General features: G+C 34.8%; 2 protein-coding genes across 4 annotated transcripts in view; one reads left to right on the forward strand and one right to left on the reverse strand.

Moving 5' to 3' along the window:
- Positions 1-290: 290 nt before the first annotated feature.
- fermt1 (FERM domain containing kindlin 1) lies at positions 291-17,202 on the reverse strand. 2 transcript variants are annotated; one of them, XM_067383228.1, is made up of 15 exons: positions 17,015-17,202; positions 13,410-13,568; positions 11,188-11,421; positions 10,352-10,486; positions 9,685-9,874; positions 8,388-8,490; positions 7,615-7,722; positions 5,725-5,856; positions 4,955-5,004; positions 4,607-4,731; positions 4,417-4,523; positions 3,316-3,540; positions 3,076-3,200; positions 1,101-1,242; positions 291-1,017 (listed from the first exon to the last, which is right to left on the reverse strand). In XM_067383228.1, exons 2-15 carry the CDS (start codon positions 13,558-13,560, stop codon positions 844-846), a joined length of 2,001 nt encoding a protein of 666 aa, XP_067239329.1. In that variant the 5' UTR covers positions 13,561-13,568; positions 17,015-17,202; the 3' UTR covers positions 291-843. The 2 variants fall into 2 exon arrangements, with proteins under 2 accessions (XP_067239329.1, XP_067239330.1); XM_067383229.1 differs by lacking the exons at positions 13,410-13,568; positions 17,015-17,202 and adding an exon at positions 12,195-13,362.
- Positions 17,203-17,431: 229 nt separating this feature from the next.
- bmp2b (bone morphogenetic protein 2b) overlaps positions 17,432-27,649 on the forward strand; it is a 37,162-nt gene continuing 26,944 nt past the window's right edge. Inside the window, exons 1-2 of one of the 2 annotated variants that reach the window (XM_067383232.1) lie at positions 17,432-17,500; positions 26,971-27,076. The gene's annotated coding sequence lies outside the window, so the exon portion shown is untranslated. The remainder of the gene's footprint in view (positions 17,501-26,970; positions 27,077-27,649) is intronic. The other variant, XM_067383233.1, reaches the window with a different exon arrangement.

Genomic DNA, 27,649 nt, shown 5'->3' on the forward strand with positions numbered 1-27,649 from the left:
TATTTTTTCATGCAAGGATAAAAATCTAATTTATTTTATGGGCTATTATGGTTTCCATTGTAATAGCGCATGCATTGCAATTACTGTATATGTATAGTATGTATTATATACAGTTGGATCACATTTGGTTCTGTTTTTCCAAACTAAAGGCCAATTTTATATCTAATTTATAAAAAACGTTTGACTGTATAGTTTGTACCAAAATAAATATAACAGCTGAAAATTATCAGTATATAAATTATCAGTACTTGATTATGAAATTCAGACAAAAGTCAAAATTGGACCTCATAATGGAAGTGAAGATTTATTTAGACTATTTTAAGATTTTCCAGTCAATATAATGAAAATAAAATCACATTTAACAAAATGTAAACTTAAAAGTAACAATTAAATTGCAAATGTATTTATTTATCCAGAAAACAAGCCATAAGCACCTAGATATTTTGGTGATGCATTTAATGTAAACTCATTTAACATTCAAACATTCAAAAAAATGTAGAAAGCACTTTGTTAGTACACAATTCAAAGAAACCTACAATTCAAATTCAAACCCCTACCGTACTGTATCCCTATCACACAAATTCTTGTATGGATATATGCACTGTAAATTTTGTATATTGTTCAGATGCAAAAACAACTCATAGAGATGTCAAGAGTCAGCAAATGTATTGTATCAGATCCAAAATATACATTGAATAATCTGGTTTATTTTCCGTTTTGAGCACAAGGCTTGTGTGTGCCTTAATACAAATATAAAACAACTTAAGCAGATTTAAAAAAAAAAAAAACTATACAAATGCAACACTAAGGGCCATGTCAGAGTCCTGACGTGTTGATTTGAGGTCAGTCTTGTCCTCCCGTGAGTTTGTGGAAGAGTTCTTCATCTAATGTTTCGTTCTGGTCTTTTGAGCGCGTTGAAAGGAAAATGTATCCTCCGATATACTCGTGAACCACTTTACAGTCGCAGCTCTGGCAGGAGAACGCAATGGACACACTCTGGTCAAACTCAATGGTCACCTGCAACACACATGAACACACTCAAAAGTCATCTTTGCACCAGCCACACGGGTTACAGAGATTGTTTAAAGCAGTTTATTCACCTGTTTAATCTCCCAGTTGACGTTCCATTGCTTCATGCTGGAGAACCTCCAGGTGGTCACCGGCAAACCAGTCGACATGTCTATGCGGATCAGCCTGTTGGAGGAAATTCCCAGGAGCTCATCTTTCTTGCTCCCTCTGAATCTGTGGCACGAAAAAGATAAAGTGAAATGATTTTAATCTTATTTCATGGTTGAAAGGCTCTAAAAACCAGTCAGACTCAGACTTGAGTAATACCAGGCACAATTCAATTTGTAGTTAATGACAAAAATCATCTTTAGCATGTGTTTGAATGATTCAGTGACTATATAGTTTGTTCAAACAGAATTTTACAGTATATTCAATTTCATGCACCAGTGCTTGATTATGAAATTGAAAATTACAACTGAAATTGAACCTTTAAAGGGAATGAAAACACTATTAAATGCCAATTTTATTTTATTTATTTATTTTTTTTTTTTCAAAAACAAGCCAAATGAACTTGGACATTTTGAACTTTTTTTTTTTAAATTGAACTGTAAAAAGCACAGTACATAACTTCAAAGAATCATAAAATTTGAATCATATTTGAGGAATACCAGTCAAAAAACTCATGTTGTTCAGCAAAATTTATTGATATTACGGAAGAGGATTACGGAAGAGCAATAATAAAAAATTAAAACCATCTCGAGATTAAAGTTGTTAAATTCCGAGAAAAAAACTCGTTAAATTTCGAGAAAAAAGTCGAGATAAAATGTTGAGAATAAAGTCATAATTTAATGAGTTTATTCTCAACATTTTATCTAGACTTTTTTCCTCAAAATTTAACGAGTTTTTTCTTGTAATTTAATGACTTTATTCTCAACATTTTATCTCAACTTTTTTCTTGAAATGTAACGACATTTTTCTCATAATTTAACGAATTTGTTCTTGTAATTTAATGACTTTTTTCTCATAATTTAATGACTTTATTCTCAAAATTTTATCTCGACTTTTTTCTCGTAATTTAACGAGTTTATTCTCAACATTTTATCTCGACTTTTTTCTCGAAATTTAACGACTTTTTTCTCATAATTTAATGACTTTATTCTCAACATTTTATCTCGACTTTTTTCTCGAAATTTAACAAGTTTTTTCTCGTAATTTAACGAGTTTATTCTCAACATTTTATCTCGACTTTTTTCTCGAAATTTAACAAGTTTTTTCTCGTAATTTAACGAGTTTATTCTCAACATTTTATCTCGAAATTTAACAAGTTTTTTCTCGTAATTTAATGAGTTTATTCTCAACATTTTATCTCGACTTTTTTCTCGAAATTTAACAAGTTTTTTCTCGTAATTTAACGAGTTTATTCTCAACATTTTATCTCGAAATTTAACAAGTTTTTTCTCGTAATTTAATGAGTTTATTCTCAACATTTTATCTCGACTTTTTTCTTGAAATTTAACGAGTTTTTTCTCGTAATTTAACGAGTTTATTCTCAACATTTTATCTAGACTTTTTTCTCGAAATTTAACGACTTTTTTCTCATAATTTAATGACTTTATTCTCAACATTTTATCTCGACTTTTTTCTCGAAATTTAACGAGTTTATTCTCAACATTTTATCTCGACTTTTTTCTCGAAATTTAACAATTTTAATCTCGAGATGGTTTTATTTTTTATTATTGCTTGGCCCTAATCCTCTTCCGTATGATATAGCACTGGAAATTTTATGTCTGATTAATGTAAAAAGATAACAACAACAACAACAACAACAACAACAACAACGTCATATTCAGCACGAGTTTGAATGGTTCAGTGACTATATAATTTGTACAAACAGCTGTGAAATATCTGTATTTAACTTTTTGAAAAACTGAACTCTAAAAAGCACAACTTCAAGGAAAACTACAGTCTTAATCATAATTCATGTTTGAAGGGCTCAAAACCATATTCAGGCTTAGTATGTCCCTAAAATTACATGGCACAAATCAATGTGTTGTTCAACAAAATTACCTGACGATATAGTACTTGATGCCAAATTCGGGCAGGGACTGCCAGGCTTGGATAAAACGCATTTTAGCCTCCATGAGGGAAAGGTGGGAAATATTGTGAAGGGCCTCCAAGATTCGTGTGGTCAGCTAAAAGAAGAAATTTTGCTATTATTGTAACAGATCTCAGATAGCCAATGATGTCATGGCATAATGAAAACAAGCCAAATCCTGTTCATTCTCCGTGTCGAGATTGTGATTTCACCTGTTTGGTCTTGTACTTCTTTGCATATCGGGGAGAAACGAAGCACTCGGCGTTCATCTCCATGGACTCTACGTCAGGTGCTGCCTGGCCAGTAGGGGGCGCTAGACTCTTCATCTGCAGGAAAGACTGGATGTTCTTCACCTCGGTGCGGTATGAGCTGTAAGCCATCGTCTTTCCTTTAGAGGCCAAAATACAGGCAGCTTTCCACTTGGCGTACTGCGTCTCCTGTTTTCATTTGTTTTTGGCAAAAGAAACGAATAAATGCAAACTCCTCAAATTTAAGCACTCATGAAGCTTCTGATTGTAATTTAACCCTGTAAAGCCTGACATATGAAATAATCAGAAAAATCAATTTTTAAGTAATTTATTGAACCTTTATATGAATAGAATTATGAAATATTACTAAAATGTAAAAGGACTGTTTTCTCTTTGAATATATTTTAAAATGTAATTTATTCCTGTGATGCAAAGCTGAATTTTCAGCATCATTACTCCAGTCTTCAGTGTCACATGATCCTTCAGAAATCAATCTAATATGCTGATCTGCTGCTCAAGAAATATTTCTTAATATTATCAATGTTGAAAACGGTTGTGCTGCTTAATATTTTTGTGGAAGGCATAATAAATTTTTTAAGGATTTTTAAGGAATGATCAATAGAAAGTAAAAAACAACATTTATATGATATCAAAACCGTTTGTACCATAAATGTGTTTACTGTCACATGATGCATCCTTGCTGAATAAAAGTTTTATTTTCTTTAAAAAATTTTACTGACCCCAAACTTTTGAACAGTAATATACTAGCTTTAATATCAGCCAGACTGACTCCAGATATAAAGCAGTTTATTGAACATTTAGACAAAATATTAAATAAAAATGTTTGCCTATGTTTTATGTTTTGTATCATCAGTCTTTTATAGTGAGAATATGTAACTCACATTTGAGGAGGAACAACGATAATCAAGTAACCTAATTTTCTTCAGTTCAGTAAATGTTCATCATGAAATATTAATAACATTAATTACCGTTTTTCTTACGTTCACTTTATAAAAATCACACGCGTACCTCAATCTGCATATAAAATACAAATATAAAACTCACATTGTCACAGCGAATATAAATCTCATTCATTCCGTCAGCTGCTGGCAATAACAGCTTAAGGCCGAACTTCCTCTCGGTGACGTTGACATCAGGAATGACCTCACATCCTGTACAATTAATGATATGCATTATCCCGCTGATGCATTGGCTTTATTAAAATGAATGATCTTCTCTCTGATTGGTCGCTCACCTCGTAGATGGAGCTGCTCGATGGGCTCTTTATTGGCAGACTCTTTGTTTTTGAAATAAGAAATGGTGGTGTCCCTAAAAACAAACCAGTACTCCTTATATGGCTTTAACGTCAATCGTTTGGGCCTGTAGAGCAAAGAAACGAACAGATAAGTAAATATGCACTGTATAGTTTGTCTTATTGCAGACGGGATAGTCTTGTTTTACACAACCATGTTTTTCCTCAAACAATAATCTGTTAATAATTTGCTTTGCTTTAAAAGAAAAATCTGTAACAAGATACACTTTTATACTAAAATAGTAAGTTGATTTATTTTTCCTTAAATAATTTTTATAAACTTAAACTCACCTTAACAGTTTAAGTTTATCTTCCAGCTTTGGAATATCAGTGATATCTTCCTGGAAAGAAAAGCATGAAATGAAAAGTTAATATTCATACACTACCATTCAAATGTTTGGGGCTGGTAAAGTTTTTGAAAAAAGTCTTGAAAGAAGGCTGATAAAAAAAACCAGTATATTATGACATATTATTACAATTAAAAACAACTGTTTTAAATATATTTTAAAATGTAATTTATTCCTGTGATCAAAGCTGAATTTTCAGAATCATTACTCTAGTCTTCAGTGTCACATGATCCTTCAGAAATCATTCTAATATGCTGATTTGCTGCTCAAGAAACATGTTGAAAACAGTTGTGGTGCTTCGTATTTTTGTGGAAACCATGATCATTTTTTTTTCAGGATTCTTTGATGAATAGAAAGTAAAAAAACTGCATTTATTTAATATCAAAACCTTTTTGTACCATAAATGTGTTTACTGTCACTTTTTGATCAGTTAATGCATCCTTGCTGAATAAATGTTTTCATTTCTTTAAAAAAAAAATCTGACCCCAAATTTATATTATAAACTAGCTTAAATATCAGCCAGATTGATTCCAGATCAACCTAATATCAGTCTTTATCAAAAATTAAAGCACAATCATCTGTCAAACAGCTGGAGAAAAACAAAACAAAACAAAAAAACAAACAGGCTGGATATTATTTTGATATAAGTATTGTTGTAAAGCCAACATCCTTATGAAGAAAATCTAATCATAATATCATAAAAATCACAGATACCAGGATTTTATCAGCGTTCCGTCCTTCCAGGGTGGATTCTAGGTTTGAGAGCGCAGCCTCAACTTCATCAATCTCTGGTTCACTGAAATTGGTCAGTGGCTCCGTTGACAAGGTCAGTTTACAGATGTGATACTAGAAAAGATTCAAGTGTTTTAGATGCATTGCAAAAACAACTGCATGCATAATTCATTTTGGTTAGTCAGAAACAGAGTTCAATACTCAGAAGACACTGACAAATTATACATTTCACCTTTGAATATGGTTAAAACTAAATGAGAGTTCTCAGTGAATAACTAATGAAGTAGATTATAAACTTTACATGCTAACCTCCAAAAACCCTTGTAGGTTTCAATGCACATAACACTGCATGAGGCAGGACTTTGAATAAATCCTTTTAGCAACAAGTAATGTGCAAAAAAGGTGGGAAAATATCTGTGCAATGCATTATCCTGTCATCTGATATTCTTTTTTTCTTTGTTCAGGCATGTATCCCATCATCCTGCATTCAAAACAGATTTTCCCTCCTAAATTACTGTCTGAGCCCACAGTGGCACAGTTAGCCAGATTTCCCATCTCACATAAGATATGTTATACATACCAGCACAAAACCTCAGTGCATGTCTGACTATCTGCAGATAGAGATTTTGTTAGTGCCATGTTCACCTATACTTTATCTCACTGTGTAACTGAACTCTATCTTGTGTTGTGGAATGTAACGTCCACTCTTTTGTCCTCAAAGTAAGTTATCTCATAGCCTCAGGCTAAAAAGAAAGAACGGCATGGCACTAAAAAATTGACCGTAACTCAAAACCATTTGAGACGTCATGACACTGGATACTACTATATATGTTAGTGCATACTTGTCAGGCGATCCAATCAGTTTTATTATAGTTAACAATAACTAAACCTATCTCTGGAACTCTGAAAATAAATCTGAAATAAAACAATGAACAGAAATGACCCAGCTAACAAAAACTGTCTAAAAACATTTTGCTAACATTCTCATTTAGATATGGAAACGTTATATTTGATTTGTTTTTTTAAATTTCATTTCCTCTCTCAAGATCCATTAATGTACTAAAATTTTTTTTAAATCAGTTCATGTGAGTACAGTGGTTCAATATTAATATTATAAAACGACAAGAATACTTTTGGTGCGCCAAAAAACGACTTACTTAGTGATGGCCGATTTCAAAACACTGCTTCAGGAAACTTCGGAGTGTTATGATTCTTCAGTGTCGAATCATGATTCGGATTGTGTGTCAAACCGCCAAACTGCTGAAATCACATGACTTTAGCGCTCCGAACCGCTGATTCGACACGCTGATTCATTATGCTCCGAAGCTCCTGAAGCAGTGTTTTGAAATCGGCCATCACTATATAAGTTGTTATTTTGGGTTTTTTTGGCGCACCAAAAATATTCTCATCACTTTATAATATTAATATTGAACCACTGTACTCACATGAACTGATTTCTGGATCTTGAGAGAGGAAATGTCATTGCTGGCTATGCAGGCCTCACTGAGTCATCGGATTTCAACAAAAATATCTTAATTTGTGTTCTGAAGATTAACGAAGGGTGAGTAATGAATGACATTATTTATCATTTTTGGGTGAACTAACCCTTTAATGTAACATTCCATTTTTCAAAGATTATTAGAATGTTACTTTTGAATGTTCTCTGAATATTCTGAAACAAGTAGAATCAATGAAAAAAGTGTTCAATGAATGATGTATAATACCATTTTTGTGCCAAGATTTTGAGAACATTTTTAAATAACAGATAACTCTGAATGTATGTTCTACTTTGAGAGAACCTTGCCAGAATGTTAGCCAAAGTTCTGAGAATGTTCCCTGTTAGCTGGGGAACTGAGAACAGGAGTCCTGTACCTGCAGGGATGCAAACATGATCATCTCTTCTTCAGTGCAGTCGATCTCTTCCAGCAGTATGGCCCATCGGGCCTGTTCATACAACTGTGTGATTCTCACAGCATCATACTACGAGAAGAAAAAGACCATTGCTAGCTTAGACATATCGGCCCATCTAACGTTGTCATCCATAAACATTTGAGTCACATTTTAAAGAGGCTGTATTATGCCTTTCACAATGTCTTGCTTTTGTTTGTGGAGTCTACTAGAATAGGTTTTTCTTTGCGATGGCACGGCATAACTGGACCAACCAGCGGACCGATCTCGTTGCACAGTATCTGAAATGCTGTTTTGGTCATTTTGTAGTGCACGAGCAAAGTCTGTCGTTAAAGTGCTTCAGTATAATTCCCTCCCAGAAGCACCTCACATGATTGCGTTCACAAATACCAGGCATCTGAATGCAAGATAGATTGGGTTTTGTCTGTGCGCTGAGGCGCAAGAAATGTATTATATACAAAAATTATTCTATACATTGGCTTCTACTGCAGCAACTTCCATTTTTCTTAGTGATATTTAGTGCCAGTTTATCAGGAAGTGACAGTTTATCAGCGCTCACTGATATAACTCAGAGAATAACTCCCTTTGGAGTGACTTTGGGCTTTGTAACTTTGCAGAACTTTTTCATGCTCAAACAGCAACATTACACACTAAAGAAAGTTGAAAATGTAAAAAAATCATAATAGGTCCTCTTTAATTTAATGTGCTATCATTTCAAGTAATAGTTGGTCTCTCACCTTTGGGTTGAGGTCAAAGAAGCAGTGGTACTTGAATCGCAGCAGGAGTCTGTCGTTTTCCTGAATTCCCTGTTCCATCAGTGAGCGAGAGGAATCCAGCCACCTGCAGAGCAACTTCTCAGTTAAAATTCACAAATTCATTGAATGCAATGCAACTGGTCAATAAATACAGCAATATGTTAGCATGACAGACTTATTTTTCATGGAATACTGCAGTATTTATTATAAATGATTTATCCATGAGCCTCGTAATCTTTCATCAAAAAAACCTCCCCTTGCTCTTGCAGTGACATTGTTGGGCGGGGCAACCTGTCACTCACATAAGATCCACCAATAACAAACCACAATAATCCAATCAATTCCTGATGGACAAAATCAAGTGTCGTCATACATTTTTGCTAATTAGAGAAATTCATAAACATCACAAGAGGGAAGAAAAGACTAACACAACTTCCGTTTCATGCAAACTTTAAAGCAATTAGTTAGTCAAGGCTTCTGCCACTGTGATTTTACCATAGTAAATGGATGTTTTTGAGAATGAGGTGAAATATAGCTTGTATAAAACAGTAGAAACAACAATATGCTAAAATAAATGTTCATAAATTTGTAAAAATAATGTATACATTTAAAAATAGTAATATTGTAGTAAACAATGTAACACAGGTGTGTTTCTATTGTAATGGGCGCTGAATGCTTTTGATTGAATGTCCAATCAGATTTTAGAAACAAAACTATCTGTGTTACAAACTGAAGTATGACGATCTATTAATGAAGACATTGAAGAACGTCTTTCCATTCTTGGAGACATGAGGTCAAGGGTCAAACACTATCATTCAAAAGCTGAAAGAAATTAATGCTTTAAATTTAGCAAGGATGCATTAAAGAAATCAAAAATGACAGTAAAGACATTTATAATGCTACAAAAGATTTTCAACTAAATGCTGTTCTTTTGAACTTTCTTTTCATCAAAGAATCCTAAAATGTATCGGTTTCCACAAAATATTAAACTGTTTTCAACATAATCAGAAATGTTTCTTAAGCAGCAAATCAGCATATTAAAATGATTTCTGAAGGATCATGTGACACTGAAGGCAAGTAATGATGCTGAAAATTCAGCTTTGATCACAGGAATAAATTACATTTTAAAATAGAAAACAATTCTTTTAAATTGTAATAATTTTTCCACATTATTACTGTTTCACTGTATTTTGATCAAATAAATGCAGCCTAAATGCAGAATATACGAGACTTCTTTTGAATGGTAATGCAAATCTGCCTGTCTGTGTCTTTCTCTTACCCAGCATTAATGGCTGCTTTGTCCTCCATAGTAAGAGGCTTGTACAGTTTGGCCAGTTCCTCCGGTGGAAGGTTGGGCTGGCTGGCCGTCAGGGGACTGTCTCCGAACCACAGACTGGTGGACGATGCAGGAGAGCCGCTCTCCGGGTCATAGGTCGGAGTCATAGTTTTACTGTACAGACCAAGGGCTCCTGTAGAAAGTAGAAATGTAACCATGTAAATTATTTATTTAAAACACAACTGTTGCTAATTATCCAGAAGCAATCTACAGTAATAAAAAAGCATATTAAAGTGTTTAAAACTTGTACAAAAGGAAATACTCATTCATAAACATTTTGTTTATTTTATAATAAGATTTTTATCTGGAAGCCTAAATGCATAAAGCTTACATTATCACTGTGTATTATTTAGTCTGAAATGTACTTTATTTACCTAACTTTTTTTTTTCTTTTCCATTTAGTTGGCATTTATTTATGTATTTTTGGAAGAAAAAATTATGTATGTTTAACAGTCATATAATGTATATTTATACAAATGTATTTTTTATTGTTTTGTATATTTGTATGTTTTTGATTATGATTAAGTGTTTTTGTTAATGCTTTTTTCATTGTAATAAAAAAAAAACACAAAAAGCAGTATCCTCATGGCCATTTGCAGCAAATAAATACCTCCTGCCATTCCACTGGTGATGTCCATGTTTAATATATCATCAATGGCTGATTCTGTCCCCTTTTCTTTTTTCTTTTTCTTCTTTGGATCATCTAGTGGTTTCAGAAGAGAAAGTTCTTCAGTTCTTCTAATGTCTGTGAACAGAGACAGAAAACACATAGTAGCACTTAGTATCAACTAATGTTCAGAAAGAAAAACAAATTACACTGCTTTTTTTTTTTTTTTTAAATCTAATTAACTGGAAATGTAAAAAAATACAAATAAATATTTGTAAATCCATGAAAATATATAAAAAAATATATTCATAAAATATTCTAAAAAATGTTCTAGTTTTAAATGTATTAAGTGTGTATTTTTAAGTTTCAAGTTTAGTTGTATAGCGGCATCTTTACAAAGCAGAGTTAAGGCTGCTCTGTGCCAGCTCAAAATTCTGTGTAAAGATACAATGCAGCATAAAAGCCAGACTAAATTATGCCTGCTCTGACCCATCTCAGCCCCTAGTATAACAAGATGCAGTTAAAATTGTTGTGTAATGCATTTATGCCACCTCTGAGCAGCATTAAACAGTCTGTGTAAAGACACCTAATTGCCACTTCAGAAGCACTTCTGTGCCACATTTGCAGTGTAAATTTGGTTTTAAAAATCCCAGTTCTAGTATCAGATTCAATCAAAAGTGTTAATCATAAATGCCTGTTTTTAATGTGTGTCTGTAGGAGATGATGTAGTATCTAAATGACACAAAATAACACAAATCTGTATTATGTATCATGTAAGCATTGTATTTAATATGCAATAGGATTGCAATGCAATTATATTAATATAATATGACTCTTACTGAGTGCTTTGCAGATCTCAACCACGGCTCTGAAGACCACACCAGAGAAGCTAACAGGGAGCCTGATGGTCTTCATGTTGGGCAGCTGGATACAGAGGGGTTTGTGTTGTGGAGTGTAGCGGAGGTCAGCGTTCGCCTGGACTCCATACTTATCCAGAGTCCAGTGAGTCTTCAGCAGCCAGCAGCTCTTCTGCTCCCACCAGATGGCATGATCGGACCAATCCTGAGGAGCCTCTGACACACAGAGAACATCATACTGTGAGAACATGAGTCTGAGACAATGCATTTATCTCCAAACACATATAAAGAGCACAACAGTAAAAATCCCATAAACAAAAACTCATACGGGTTTGGAACTACGTGTGGGTGAGTAAATGATGACAGAATTTTCATTCCATGGGAGGAATCCCTTTAAGACAATACATTTCACATTTTGTTTCTAAATGCACAAATCATGAAAAAAAAAACAAAAAAAACATCTTTTTACTTTATATATATTTTAATAAAAAGGCTGAAAAGGAAATTCAAATATGGATTTATTTTACTTATTATTGGGTATTTTGCGGAAAAGTTGATCTAAAGCCCTAAAACATCATTGCAATTTATCTTTTAGTTTAAACAGGTCACTTTTTATAGTTGAGTTTTATTGCGAGTAATGCTATTGCTAACTAAAACTATTAAAAATCATTGACATCAAGCTGAAATGAAATAAAATACAACTATAAGATTAACTTAAAATAAATTATTTATTTAAAAAAAAAATTACTAAAACTATAATAAGTACTAAAATAATACTGTTATTTGCACATTTATTTGCAATTTTTCTTTGCACACGGTAGCATAGGACTTTGAGGAAATTATTATTAAAGAGCTGAACAGGAAATTATTTATGTGGAGTGGTTTAAACTACAACCATGAAATAAATCTGACCAGTTGCCACGGAGTAATACAAACATGTTTGATGACACCACAAATTCATAAACCTTGATGATTCTTCTTTTACTCACATGTCCTTCATCCTGCACAGTGATCATCATCTGACTCGCCCCTGTGATCACTCCTTAAGAAATTCTGGGGTGCCAGTACTGTAATACACCTATTACGTTGACTATAATCTGGATTGGATTCATGAATGACCATTTCCAATAAATAACCTACATGGCAAAGTATAGTAATTATCAAATGGGTCATCTGATGAGTCTGTAGAGGAAAACAGTCTGTATTGCTAATGTCTCTCTGGCTGACACAGTCACACAGTGAACTTCAGACCCTGTGTCGGCAAACAACACCTGAGTCAAAGAACAATAGCTCTAAGCATGAGGCTATACAAAGATATGCAAGGCAAACATGGGCGTACCTGTGCATTTCAACCAGTGTTTAGGATTGTAGAACCGCACTTGAACGGGATCCAGAATACATTTTGTGTGGGATGTGAGCCTTTGTTCTTTTTTTAACAGGGGTTTCCCATAAACTCTGGCAGCTATTTTCAACCTATTTTTAACCTTACAAAACAATTCTTATGTTGAAGAGCTTTGGACGTGTTTTTAAAATGTTTTAAGCTTTTCAGAGTTGCCCCTTTTAAATTCAAATGAAAATCCTGAATTTGAATTAAAGTAGCAAACAGTTTTGGTGTCAATATTTACTTTAATAAGATTAAGTAAACTGTGACATATTTTACCCAGAAATTCTTCATACAGTGGACTACCAGTAAAATTGATAAAAATTTGGGACCAAAAATTATTCAGACACTTTGACCTGACCATGTTTTAAGTGTTATCTGACATAATTAAGATTAATTTTTTCTGACAGTTTAACTCTGAGATCTTGTCATATTTTATTATCATTTTTTTAAACTATAGTGAATAAACTGAATGAAATGTTCAAGGTGTCAATGAATTTTGACTTTTTATAACCAATATTTTTATAAAATTATCTTTATGGCAAAATTTAAATCTGTATTGAGTGTGTCAAATTGTTTTGAAAGTACTGAAATGCATTATATATGTCAAAGTATAAATACTATTACTGATAATAATATAAATGCATTTTCTGTCACTAAACTGTAAATCAAATTCCTCTGACGTGTGACTAAATTATAATTTAGTAAATTTCCTCTTCCAGTCATCCCATCAATTCCCATTCACAATTCAACATTTGTGCCGTGGCCAATTTGTGTTCATACTCATACTGATTCTTCAACAGAGAACTGTAAAACTACTCACTGATCTTCTCCACAAGTTTGAGCATGAGACCCCCGACGTGAAGATCCCCCTTGACCCGCAATTTAAACTTCATGCCCTCATCTCCCTCGCGCTGGTCCACCTGGATGGTGAGTTCCCAGGAGTTGTGTCCGTACTCGGCCGCAGTGGCCATGATTCTGCCTGCAATCAAATCACAGACAAACACAATGTTACCAGCCACCACAGACACATTATATAGCCTGATCCAGGAGACTATTAATATGATTCAGTGTCGCAATACTTTTTTTCTTCATTCCAAACAGCATATGAATTGCTTTGTGATTTGAAAAAAAAAAAAAAGTTTTTGTTTGTTTTTACGTTTTGCTATAAGTTTTTTTTTACTTAACTGTTAACACTTTATAATAAGGTCTCATTTGTTAACAAATTAACATTTGTTAAAGGGTTGGTTCACCCAAAAATGAAAAAAATGTATTACTCACCCTCATATCGTTCCACACCCGTAAGACCCTCGTTAATCTTCGGAACACAAATTAAGATATTTTAGTTGAAATCCGATGGCTCTGTGAGGCCTCCATAGGGAGCAATGGACACTTCCTCTGTCAAGATCCATTAATGTACTAAAAACATATTTAAATCGGTTCATGTGAGTACAGTGGTTCAATATAAATATTATAAAGCGACGAGAATATTTTTGGTGCGCCAAAAAAAACAAAATAACGACTTATTTAGTGATGGCCGATTTCAAAACAATGCTTCGGGAAGCTTCGGAACATAAATGAATCAGCGTATCGAATCATGATTCGGATCGCGTGTCAAACCGCCAAACTGCTGAAATCATGTGACTTTGGCGCTTTGAACTGCTGATTCGACACGCTGATTCATTATGCTCCGAATCTTCCTGAAGCATTGTTTTGAAATCGGCCATCACTAAATAAGTCGTCATTTTGTTTTTTTGGTGCTCCAAAAATATTCTCGTCGCTTTATAATATTAATATTGAACCACTGTACTCACATGAACTGATTTAAATATGTTTTTAGTACCTTTATGGATCTTGAAAGAGGAAATGTCATTGCTCCCTATGGAGGCCTCACGGAGCCATCGGATTTCAACTAAAATATCTTAATTTGTGTTCCGAAGATTAACGAAGGTCTTACGGGTGTGGAACGACATGAGGGTGAGTAATAAATGACAGAATTTTCATTTTTGGGTGAACTAACATTTTAACTACATTAGTTGACATGAACGAACAATGAAAAATACTTATAAAGCATTTATTAATCTTAGTTCATGTTAATTTCAACATTTTCTAAAGCATTAATATTATTTGATGAACCTCAGCTAACATGACCTAACATTGAACAGTTGTATTTTTATTAACTAACATTAACAAAGAAAGACTAATAAATACTGTAACAAATATATTACTCATTGTTAGTTAATGGATTAACTAATGTTAAACTGTTAGTTCACCCAAAAATGAACATAATGTAATTTATTACTCACTCACTCTTATGTCGTTCTACACCCCAAGACCTTCATTCATCTTAAGAACACAAATATAGATATTTTTGATGAAATCTGATGGCTTAGTGAAGTCTCTATTGAGAGCAAAGCCATTCAAACTGTCAAGGTCCATAAAGGTACTAAAAACATATTTAAATCAGTTCATGTGAGCTCAGTGGTTCTATCTTAATATTATAAAGCGACAAGAATATTTTTGAGCGCCAAAAAAACAAAACTACTTTTTAACAATATCTAGTGATGGGCCGATTTCAAAACACTGCTTCAGAGCTTTATGAATCGAATCAGTGGATCGGAGCGCCAAAGTCACGTGATTTCAGCAGTTTAACAATTTGATAGGAGATCCAAATCATGATTCGAAATAAAAGATTCATAAAGCTCAGAAGCAGTGTTTTGAAGTCAGCCCATCACTAGATATTGTTGAAAAGTCATTATTTTGTTTTTTTGGCGCACAAAAAATATTTTTGTCGCTTTATAATATTAAGGTAGAACCACTGAACTCACATGAACTGATTTAAATATGTTTTTAGTACCTTTATGGATCTTGAGAGAGGAAGTACCATTGCTGTCTATGCAGGTCTCACTGAACCATCGGATTTCATCAACAATATGTTAATTTGTGTTCTGAACGACACAAGGGTGAGTAATTAATGACATTATTTTCATTTTTAGGTGAACTAACCCTTTAACTACAATGGGACCACACTGTACCATAAGTAACATTGACAAAGATTAATAAATGCTTTGAAAACAAAATCATAGATTATTTCAGTATTTACATTACAGTACTCCATCTATGTTTTGTTAAATCATAAACACCAATTTTGTTGTATGGCTTCGTAAGACTTGGAATATGTATTGTTTGATGGTGTTTTGTCCTTTTTTGGAGTTTGAATTGAAAACCCTTGTACACACTTGATGACAGAAGTTTATTTTTTTGGGTGAACTATTACTTCAATGTCTCTAATGAGAACATCTACTAAAAGCGTGCTCCACAGAGGAAGTGACAGACGGAGAACTAGGGTGGAGGAGGGATGTGATTAAAGAACAAGAGAGACTTCAGCTTAAAATTCCTGACAAGCTGAGACAAGACCACAGGCAAAAACAACAGAACGACTCACACAGACCCGTCATCCTGATGTCTGTTGGGTTGCACATCAATAAACAACAAAGCCCAGGTCTTACGCACAAAAACACAGAGTCAAGATCTGCTGTGTAAACTACACAACCCAAAGATCTTTTTGGGTGACTTAAGATGGGAAAGCATTAATGTTTTTATAAGTTGCATTAGAGTTCTCAATATTGCTATTTAAAAATCAGGTCCACGATCACTAAGGAGGGTGGGGGAGGGTAAGATGTTTGGCTAGATTAGAGATAAAACAAACTCTCTGAACTAACAAGACAACTATTTATGAAGCCCCAGGGCAAACCTGGTAAACGAGCAGGTTAACATGTCCACAAGCATTAAAAAAAGAAAAGAATTTACACCTCCCTAGTGTAACAGATATTTGAATTCAGATATAAACAACTAGGACATTTAATTCAATAAATTCATCAATTCATGACTGCATTTGAAGATCATGCAAAAAATAAATATGGACTGTAAATAAAAGCATCTGTGTACTTCAGAGGGATTCGCTTTTCCTCTGTTACAATATGCTGATCTGAAGATCAAGAACTTTTTAATCCACAAAGAACCATAACATAACTGAATACCCCTATATAAAATATATGCTGTACCTAAGTTGCTGCAAATATCACATAAAACCATATGTGAAAGTATATACTATTACAAACAAGCAGAAAAAATAGTAGTGTTCAATCATCTCGAACTATGTAGGCCTATAGATTTACCTTAAAAAGGCCTAAATGTCTTACTTTTCCCAAAGGAAAGAGTACAGAATATTTTGAAACGCATATGATCCGACATTTTTTCACAAATAACATGATATAAAACATATTTCTTTAATAGATATCTCATATCTAGCTTCATATCAAACTCTTAGCATCTTTAAAACTCATTTTAGACAATAAAAATAGCGTAGAGAAAACAGTTAATCTATATATTAATCTATAAGAGTAAAAGATAAATTATTTCACTCACCTGAATGCGTTCCCGAGGATTTTCCTTTTGGAAAGTGAAAGAGATCTCCTGTCCAGGTGTGCAAGCTGGAGAAAACCCCGCCCAGAATCCTACTACGACGAAGGCTAGGCTCATGAATATTAATTGCATTGTGCCGCACATCTCTCAAACTCTCCAATGGCGAAGGCTTAACTTGCTTACGTTAATTGCGTGTCGGTGACGTTACAGTGTTCGATTTCAACAGCCAAGGCTTGTTTTATGAATATTAATATTGGTTTATAAAGATTATCAACACAGTCTTCACAATAGTAGCCCAGTGTGTACAGGAAGGGCCCGTAACGGAAGTGACTAAACAAGCCCCAACGCAAATACCTGAACACTAACCAGGTTGTAATTGTTGCCCAAGCTATGACCACATAATGACTAACTTGTACGTGACAGTGAGATTTCTGTACCAGTTCCAGCCAACAAAACTGAAGATTTAAACCGGATTATACCGCCAGAAAGGTTAGCTACGGTTACAATAGCTAGTCAATTTAATTTTGAACAGAATATATTAACTTACAAGGCATTAAACCTCTGTTTTGTGAAATGGTTTGCTTGAAAAGTTTATTACAGGCTAATATTTTGTTATTATTTAACGCGATATACAATGAATGGATTTTGTTAGCGTTGTTAAATATAGCCTACATAATAAACATTAAGTTTAGCACAAACATGTTATTTGACAATAATTATTTATTATTTCAAAAACGTAGGCTATAATATCCAGTGATGATGAGGATGCTGATAAAGTATAAGAAAATGAGAAAATGCCCAAGTTCATGAACAATGAACTGAATTTAAATTCATAATATGTAATTATTTTGATATATAAATGCTATAATAAATATATATAGTACCTTATAAACTTATTTTTATATCCTAATCTTTCTTTGCTTTCTAATTTGAAGTTAAAGGGTTAGTTCACCCAAAAATGAAAATAATTTAATTTATTACTCACCCTCATGCCGTTCCACACCCGTAAGACCTTCATTAATCTTCAGAACACAAATTAAGATATTTTTGTCGATGGCTCAGTGAGGCCTCCATAGCCAGCAATGACATTTCCTCTCTCAAGATCCATAAAGGTACTAAAAACATATTTAAATCAGTTCATGTGAGTACAGTGGTTCAACATTAATATTATAAAGCGACGAGAATATTTTTGGTGCGCCAAAACCCCCCCCAAAATAACGACTTATTTAGTGATGGCCGATTTCAAAACACTGCTTCAGGAAGCTTCGGAGTGTTATGAATCAGCGTATCGAAAATCACATGACTTTGGCGCTCCGAACCGCTGATTCGATGCGCTGATTCATTATGCTCCGATGCTTCTTGAAGCATTGTTTTGAAATCGGGCATCACTATATAAGTCGTTATTTTGTTTTTTTGGCGCACCAAAAATATTCTTGTCGCTTTATAATATTAATATTGAACCACTGTACTCGCATGAACTGATTTAAATATGTTCTTAGTACATTTATGGATTTTGAGAGAGGAAATATCATTGCTGGCTATGGAGGCCTCACTGAGCCATCGGATTTCAACTAAAATATCTTAATTTGCGTTCTGAAGATTAATGAAGGTCTTACAGGTGTGGAACAACATGAGGGTGAGTAATAAATGACATTATTTTAATTTTTGGGTGAACTAACCCTTTAATCTGTCTCATTCATTCAGTTCATTTGTCCAGCAGAGGTCAGGCTTGGCATAGCTACTACTTAAATGGTATCATGGAATTGCCATGTTTTTGTTTGTTTTTTTATAATGTACCATGACATTCTTTGAAGTACCTTGGAGTCCCATGCAATTACCATGGTATATGAATATGATAATCATGCAATACAATACATTGCAATACAATACATTTTGTGGTTATGAAGTGGAAGAAAACTATTAGTTTATGAAAAACAGACAGGCTGTTCACAAGATTCACATATTAAACTTTTTTTTTATTCCTAAACAAACTTAACCATGTGACATTTCAATCAATACAGAAATGCCTAAAATGTTTCCAAGCTGCGTTTCTCCAGCACAACACTAGGTGTTGCTGTACAGCTGGTGTTCTGCCAGAGTTTAGCCACAATTTCGGCTAAAGACTCACATAGTTTCTGTCTCCCTATGGACATTATTTTATGGTTTGGTAAACCTTACAGGGAATGTGGACTTGACCAAAATATCAAATGTCAAGGCTCAGCCTAAAGACCCTAAATATGCGCCGTTAAAGCAGACTCCCGTGGGAGAAGTGTCCTCTTACATTTATGCTAATTCAAACCATGTCCAACGCTTATGATCTTTTTGTTTTCTATTTGAAAAGCACAACGTTAACACTTGTGTTCAAATTCCTACAGGAACACCAGCAGGAATATTTCCTCATAAAGAGGGCAGTATATATATCAAACAGACGACCCTTTCTCTGAACTTAACCAATTACTCAGTTTATTATAGTTTGATCAGGCACTGAGCGGCATCTGCGTGTCAAATAGAGAATCTATTGTGCAGACGATTAGATCCTTCCCTAGCCAGTGTTAAAAACTCAGGTCGGGTCCGATTGCGATCTAAAACCTAAATCCCTGCTCGGAATCCACACACGGAGGCCGGTGGGATCAAGCTACGCTCGCGGTGCGCTCTTTCCTTAAGTGGATCAGTCCATTAAGAAAAAAGAAAAGAAAACATTGTTGTTTACATCCTCCGTATGACCTCATTTGACCTCTCTGCTCCAGCATTCCTGCCATAGTTTTGACATTTAAGCGCAAGTACACGAGGCAGACAGGGAAAACAAGGCTTAATCACACCCAAAGGGCGAGCGGGAGATAACAAAACAACTTCTTAACCTGAGAGTTCAGAGAGGTGATGGATGCCACTCCATCTGCGCATCAGCCTTTTAATTTTCTCTTCTCGCCTTTAAAGACGCTCTTCCTGCTAAAACCCGGCGGATGATTCTTTGAAAATGTTATTTTAATAATTACGAAAGCCAGGAGGGCCTCTTGGCGAGGTCGTACCGTATGAACTTGAGTTTTGACACCCAAATATGTTTCCACAGCAGGATGAAGTGTGAGCACAAGAACCATAGGAGACAGGGAGAGTAAACAGACAGGATAAAAAGTGCACTGAAACTGTTTGTTTTGTGATCGGAATAGGGCTGTCACTAACAATTATTTTGGTAATTGAGTAATTGGTTGATTATTTTGATGATTAATCGAGTAATCCTTTTTTTTTGTGGTAATAAAAATAGAAAATGCGTTATTATGCGTATTATAACAAATGCCTGAAGAGGGCGCCAATGGCCTAGTGATTGTTGTTGTTACACAGCAGATCAAATCCTTAAAGGGATAGTTCACCCTAAAATGAAAATTCTGTCATTAATTACTCACCCTCATGTCGTTCCACAACTGTAAGACCTTTGTTCATCTTCGGAACGCTAATGAAGATATTTTTGATGAAATCCAAGAAGCTATGTCCTACACCGCAATTAAACCACCACTTTCAAGGTCCAGAAAGGTATTAAAGACATTGTTAAAACATTTTATGTGACTGCAGTGGTTCAACCTTAATTTTATGAAGCAACCGAAAATACTTTTGTGCGCAAAAATAAAACAAAATTAATGACTTTATTCAACAATATCTTCTCTTCTGTGTCATTCTCATACACTGTTTATGTTCAGCGCTTCCAGTTTCTACGCCAGAACGCCGTTTTAACAATGTCTTTAGTACCTTTCTGGACCTTAAAAGTAATTATATTGCTGTCTAATGACAAATCATACACCTCTTGAATTTCATCAAAAATATCTTAATTTGTGTTCCGAAGACGAACGAAGGTCTTACAGGTGTGGAAAGACATGTAATAAATGACAGAATGTTCATTTTTGGGTGAACTAACCATTTAACATTGGCCAAATGTTTACTTAATCTTTAATATTTGGCCACTTCTTTATGATAGAAATGCTACAGCCACTGTAGTATCTTGAACAAGAACATATGGACATCAAAACATGCATCAACTCAGAGCGAGGGGTTTAAACTTTTATTTTGAAATAGCGATGAACAGTTAGCATATTTAGAATCATATGTATTCTCCTGCGATTTACATTACAAACATGATGAAATGGCGCACAATGCGTTCCCAGATGAACATTATAAGCAACCCAAACTCATAGAATATGCAGAAATTAAGTTTGTTAACCGAGTGCCGACTTCGTATGAAACACAAAGCACGTCAGACGCTATGCATTCCCAAATGCACGTGATTGGAAACCCAAACAAACAGCACGTGCAACGATTGAGTTCGTTCAAAGCTTCTATGAACGGAGCCACTCTGAGACGGAAGAAACTCGTAACCTGCACGCATATATTACCCTCAGTGCATATATTTATTTAATGGAATCACAGCCTTTGTGATTTCACAATACCACTATGCTATATTATCATTTTTAAATGGTTTTAATACAAGGTGCAGCTTTAGAAACAGTCTTATAATGCAGTTCATGGATTCCGTCCGTGGAAGGCACTACTTCCGGTATTTTCCCGGTTACTCGACAAGGGCAAATTGCAATCAAGGATTTTTAAAAATCGAGTACTCAAATTGAATCAAGGAATCGTGACAGCCCTAGACCGGGATTCTTATTTAGTGCTGTATGGTGACCAGATTAGACTAAATTACTTTAAGCTAAAACATATTTACTGTGTAAAGAAGGCATTTTGCAAATGTAGTGCACGAAGGCCTGACGCTGAGAATTACGGGATACAGACTCTAAGCAGTGCAGTCCTTTCTAGTTAAAACTGATTTATGCCATCCCGACGTTCCCACACTCATTATTTGTGTCTAACTTCAGTTTTACAATGTGCCTCTGCTCTCGATTAGCGATGAACCCTTCTAGAATTCTTATTTACAGCCACAGATTTAATTCAAGTCAAACATGTCAACATGGCTTAGGAAACAGTTGAGATCACTTGTGTGCACGGATCAGGCTTGGCTAAGTAAATATTACTGGCCTGTAGTGAAAATAAAGCCCGGCTCAGGTTACGATAGAATTAAACGAGCAAATGTTTGCTGTAGTGACGTTGGCATGTGCGCACACCGTACAATTATTCCACAGACCTCACCGAGTGAGCTAACTGTCTCTATCTCACACACACAAGCACAAATTACATAGTACAACCACGCGAATGATGATACATGCTGGATCACTGGACTGAATTTCAGCTAGATGAGTTTAATATTTAGATGACAAAACCCATAAAGCAATAGTTCTACCCAAAAGGAAAACTTTCTTTCATCTGTGGAATATAAACAAAGATACTTTGCAGAAGATGTTCTTTTTTATATATCATAAATGTGATGGGGATTGAGGCTGTCAAGCTCAAAAAATGGGGAAAAAGCACCATAAAAGTAGCCAATACCACTGTATTTTTATACATTTTGTCTAATACTGTTCAAAAGAATTGGGGTCAGTAAGACTTTTAAATTCTCTTTTGCTCACCAAGGCTGCATTTCTTTTAATATAAAAATGCCATAATATTGTGAAATATCATTACAATTTAGAATAACTATTTTTTATTTTAATACATTTTAAAATGTAATTTATTCCTGTGATCAAAGCTGAATTTTCAGCATCATTACTCCAGTCTTCAGTGTCACATGACCCTTCAGAAATCATTCTGATATGATGATTTGCTGCTCAAGAAACATTTTCTATTATCAATGTTGAAAACAGTTGTGCTGCTTAGTATTTATGTGGAAACTGATAAATTTTTTGCAAGTTTTTTGAACAATAGAAATTTAAAAAAAAAAGTTGACACTTTTGATCAATTTAATGCATCCTTGCTGTTAATTAATTAAGTATTAATTTCCTAAAAAAAGAAAAAGAAAAAAATCTTATGTATCCCAAAGTTTTGAATGGTAGTATACTATATATACGCATACAACTTATTATTCACTAAAACATGTTTCTCTTCACTGCTGCTCTCAAATCTCTTTCATGCTTGTGTTCAATTAAAGTTGCCAGCCACCACCAGCGTTTTTGATCATTTTCTCAAAAATGTCATAGACTATTAGAATATTATTGTGAATGAATATCTATATCAAAGAAAGAACAGAGCCTCTGCTTTTAAACAAAGAAAACCCCAGTTTTATTCTAGCTTAATGCATTCTTTTTTTTATCACACTTGAATGTGGGTAAGTTTCATAAAAAAGCAACATTTTGAACAAAAAGCTGAAAAAATCTACCCCCTCCCTCCACCAAAAAAGACTACAACATGCATAATCAATGCTTTTATCGCTTGTTTTTGCTCCTTTTTTGCCTGTGTTTTGATCCAGAGATTCTCTACTATTTCAGAAGATGCCTAATAGCACCCCCTACCGTATAACAGTGAAAATTCCGTCAATTGGCTGCATCCGAAATCACATACCTATTATATAGTAGGTGAGAAACAGTATGTGACAAAAGAAGTGTGTCAGAATTCACAGTACTCATAAAAGCGTTGGCAAAAAGTACCAAGATGACTTCCGGCGAGATTCTGTGTATACGATGGGCACTTTACTATCCCATGAGGCCACGAGAGAGAAATTGTGAATAGCAGTGAAGCGACGTAACTGACAGTGTAGGTCACATGATAATGACAGCATGGCTAATGTAGTACATCCAGATTACATTCATACTACACACACTCATTCTATATAGAACATACTTTTTTAGTGATTGTGACGTAATTACTCAAAATAAGTATTAAAGAGAGTATGCGATTTCAGACACGGACGTCTTATAGATAAGCTAGATTAGCTAGAACTGATGAATATATAAAAATACAAACAAACGAACAAAATGAAAATGAAACAAACAAAAAACATGCTAATTTATGTAACAGAGTAAAAAACCATGATAAACAGCAGCATTTAACAAAATATTTTGCTAAAAAAGACATCAAATGTTGAAACAGTGAATTTTTTTTTTTACCTATTATGTGAAATTAATCATTTCGCTAAATGAAATCGCACCACATATGCAAGAGAAAGGACAGTTAAATGACAGATTATTGTAATATGGCTTTATATGGGAAACAAAGTCACATAAGTACACAACTTTGTAGCATTTTGTCATGCTACACATCCTAATTATTGTTTAAAGTCTTAGCTACTAATGCTTTTTTTAAACATTCCTACAAAGTTAAAGTTTGGCAGACACAACTGTGATAGCATACACAATAGCCAGTGGGTTATTAGATCTATTTCGAATAGAAAAACAGAAACGTTTCCCTCCATATCTGCATGCTAGTCTCTAAATGCTTAAGGCAATAAAAGCCTGTACGTGTGACAGTCTAATTTAGGAAATGGTCTACCCACGCTGGTTTCAGTGCTATACGGGGCTAAAACATTCAATAGTAAAACAATTCTTCACTGCCTCTCTGCAGACCTCTGCCATGTTTCTGAAACCTTACGAAATGAAAGCCAACAGGGGGTAGTGTGCAATCATTCTCCTCCATCTGGCCTGTCCACTTAAATTAGTCGGGCCTTGCATCCAACGGCATCTGTTTCCAATATGGTGCAAGGACGGAAGGGTGGGTGCTTGGCTTTGCAGCGGAAAATACAGCCTACTGTACTTTTAAATAGCCCACGGGAGAAGCGGGACGGATGTGGTCCGTATATCGCCTTATCCCCAGATTCCTTGTTGCTGGACTGCCACTTCTTCGGCTTTGAAAGATGTCAAATGTACAATTAGGAAGGAATTCGTGTAATGCCGCCTGTGCACGTGAGCGCAGCTCTGGTGGCACACATTTCCCATATCCCATGTTGCACTGCATTTGTGAGCATGTTGGATACATGCATTGCTTTAAACGCTTGCAAATAAGACTTCAAATGGTACCGCTTCCATGGATTTATAAGTGTTTCTGCTCCCCCATAATTCAAATCTTAAGAAAATAGCTTTTTTTTCCATTGCCAATTACATGTTTTACTCCAAACTCTTGGTGCAGCAGTGAAACGGTGTTGAAAAAACGACCAGACTAGTGATGTTATCTTGACATGGTTACAGTTGTGAACGAACAAAGCCTTTATATAGCAGTCACACATCACTTCACGGCTATACGCGAACATAAATATTCCTGTTTTTACACATGTGCACATTCTTACAGAACTAAATCATAAAACCAGAGCCTTTTTAACTTGTTCCTAAAGTGAGGAAAGGCAGTGAAGACAGTCCATACTTCTGGACTGCTTAGACCAGCAGGTTCGAACCCTCATCCAGTGATGCTCAGACATTTCCTGTCCCAGAGCAGCCTGACTCAAACCGCAGCTTTAGCAGAGCTCAGTGGTGACTGCAGCAAACGTTTCAGACTAAAAGTACAACAGCCACTTGCAGCGATTATTTCAGGGCACCGAACTAGTGTAATACAAAAAGGTGAAGGTTGAATTTTTACGTAAAGAGAATTTGTTCATTATCAACTCACCCTCATGTCGTTCCAAACCCGTATGATGTTAGTCTGTGGAACACAAAAGGAGATGTTTTGAAGAATGGTGATGCAATCACAATGCAATCCCAATGAATGAGGACTAAAGTTTAAAGGACTTTAAAGCACCACAAAAGTGGTCCATTTCATTTGCATATAAGCATTCCTGAAGCTCACAAAGTAGAGCATGGTTCGATTCGCAGGGAATTTGCATGCATAAATGTAAAAATATGGCAAATATTCTCAAATAATACGGAAGAGGAACAGACTGAATTTGATAATCTTTCCATCCAGTGATTTGTTAACTTGAGAACCATTGCGAATGGATCAATAAATCAGTGAACTGAACTGGAGAACCAGATTCATTCATGAATGAATCATTCGATAATCAGTTGATTCACTGGAGATCTGATTCAAAACATGGATTTGTTAATGAAAGCGCAAAGTTATATAATTTACTTTTAGGATAATTTTATGGTGCTTTTGCATTCTTTTTGAAGTTTGCAAACTAATTTCGCTTTGTAGTTCCAGTTGACTGTTCTCAAAGACCCGTCCCCTTTAGTTAATCTCCGACAAGCCATGCCGCTCTCACGCCACACATCATGTTCTCACGCAGTGAAAAATACATTGCGGAGCAAAGAGGACAATGAAAACTTGTCAACAGACAAGACATAGCAGGTTACTTTTGATATGAAACAAAGTCTAAAATTTCAAATTTTGTTATTTTAAAGAAATTTAAACAATAAATACGGTTTTGTGGCTCTTTAATGACAGATTGCTGTAGCGCCTCGATTCAAGCGGCTCATGAACCAATCATTTCTTCCAAGTTAATTTATATCAAATAAACATGATTTAACGTCAGAAGGAATGTGGTTTCAACCGCGGAAAGACGGCAGTACACACAAATTCAAGTCCACCAAAATTAATCTACTAACTTAACTCCCCTGGCCCTGACTGCTGTGTCGGACATAATGGCAGGTTCGGCGTTATGATTGGATAGATCGCCTGTCAGTCAAACTCTCGCGAAGGGTCAATTCTCTCTAGTTGCTTATTAGCATGCATAATACTAGGATATTGGCTATTTATTAGTACTTATAAAGCATGTATTAGTGCCTTATTCTGCATGATAATATTCTGCATCCCTAAACCCAATACCTAAACTTAACTACCTTACTAGCTATTAAAGGATTAGTCCACTTTCAAATAAAATTTGAATTTCAATGTTTCAACCTATTCAACTTAGGGAACGGACGCGGTGCCAGTTGCATTTTTTTCTGTAAGTAGAATAGGGAAGGCGTAGGACATGCAGCAAAAGCTTTTTGAAGAATACGGAAAGCGGCATCACGTACAAGGCGATCATTTGTGTTTATAAAGCATATACAGTTGTATTTTTGTAGAAAATGACCGATTTTTTTGCTAGATAAGACCCTTATTCCTTGTCTGGGATAATATAAAGCCTTTTGCACTGAAACTGTAATTTTGACCTTCAACAGTGGAGGCCATTGAAGTCCACTATAAGGAGAATAATCCTGGAATGTTTTCATCAAAAACCTTAATTTCTGAAGAAAGAAGGACATGGACATCTTGGATGACATGGGGGTGAGTAAATTATCATGAAACTTTTATTTGAAAGTGGACTAATCCTTTAACAAACAGTAATTAGGAGTTTATTGAGGCCAAAGTTGTAGTTAATAGATAGTTAATAGTGAGAATTGGACCCTAATCTAAAGTGTGACCCTAATTTCATAGAAAAAAGCAAACAGTACATTCCACGGAAGAAAGATATGATTTGGAACGCCAAACACAAACAAACAAACAAACCAAAAATGATGTCATTTTTTTTTGGTTAACTACTCATAGTAGCCCAGTAAATAAGCCACCAGATTTGTTTAAACATCATGACAAATGAGTTAATGTTCAGATGGTTTGTAATTGTTTGTTGTCGTTCACATATATCTCAGTAGCAATAAGTGTTAAACAAAAGATCGTTGTGAAAAATTATTTGTTATTGTACATGTCTCAAGGGACGCCACGCACAGAGTGCCACATTGAGTCGCGATCTTAGACACAGGGCTGAAACAGCAAAGCGAGGTGTTGTGTGAAACCATCTGGAAGAGATCTGGCATTTTTCAAAATCCATTTTTGTTTATCCAGAGTCAAAGACACACAGAA

This window comes from Chanodichthys erythropterus, chromosome 4 (assembly GCF_024489055.1).
Source record: "Chanodichthys erythropterus isolate Z2021 chromosome 4, ASM2448905v1, whole genome shotgun sequence".
Taxonomy (NCBI): domain Eukaryota; kingdom Metazoa; phylum Chordata; class Actinopteri; order Cypriniformes; family Xenocyprididae; genus Chanodichthys; species Chanodichthys erythropterus.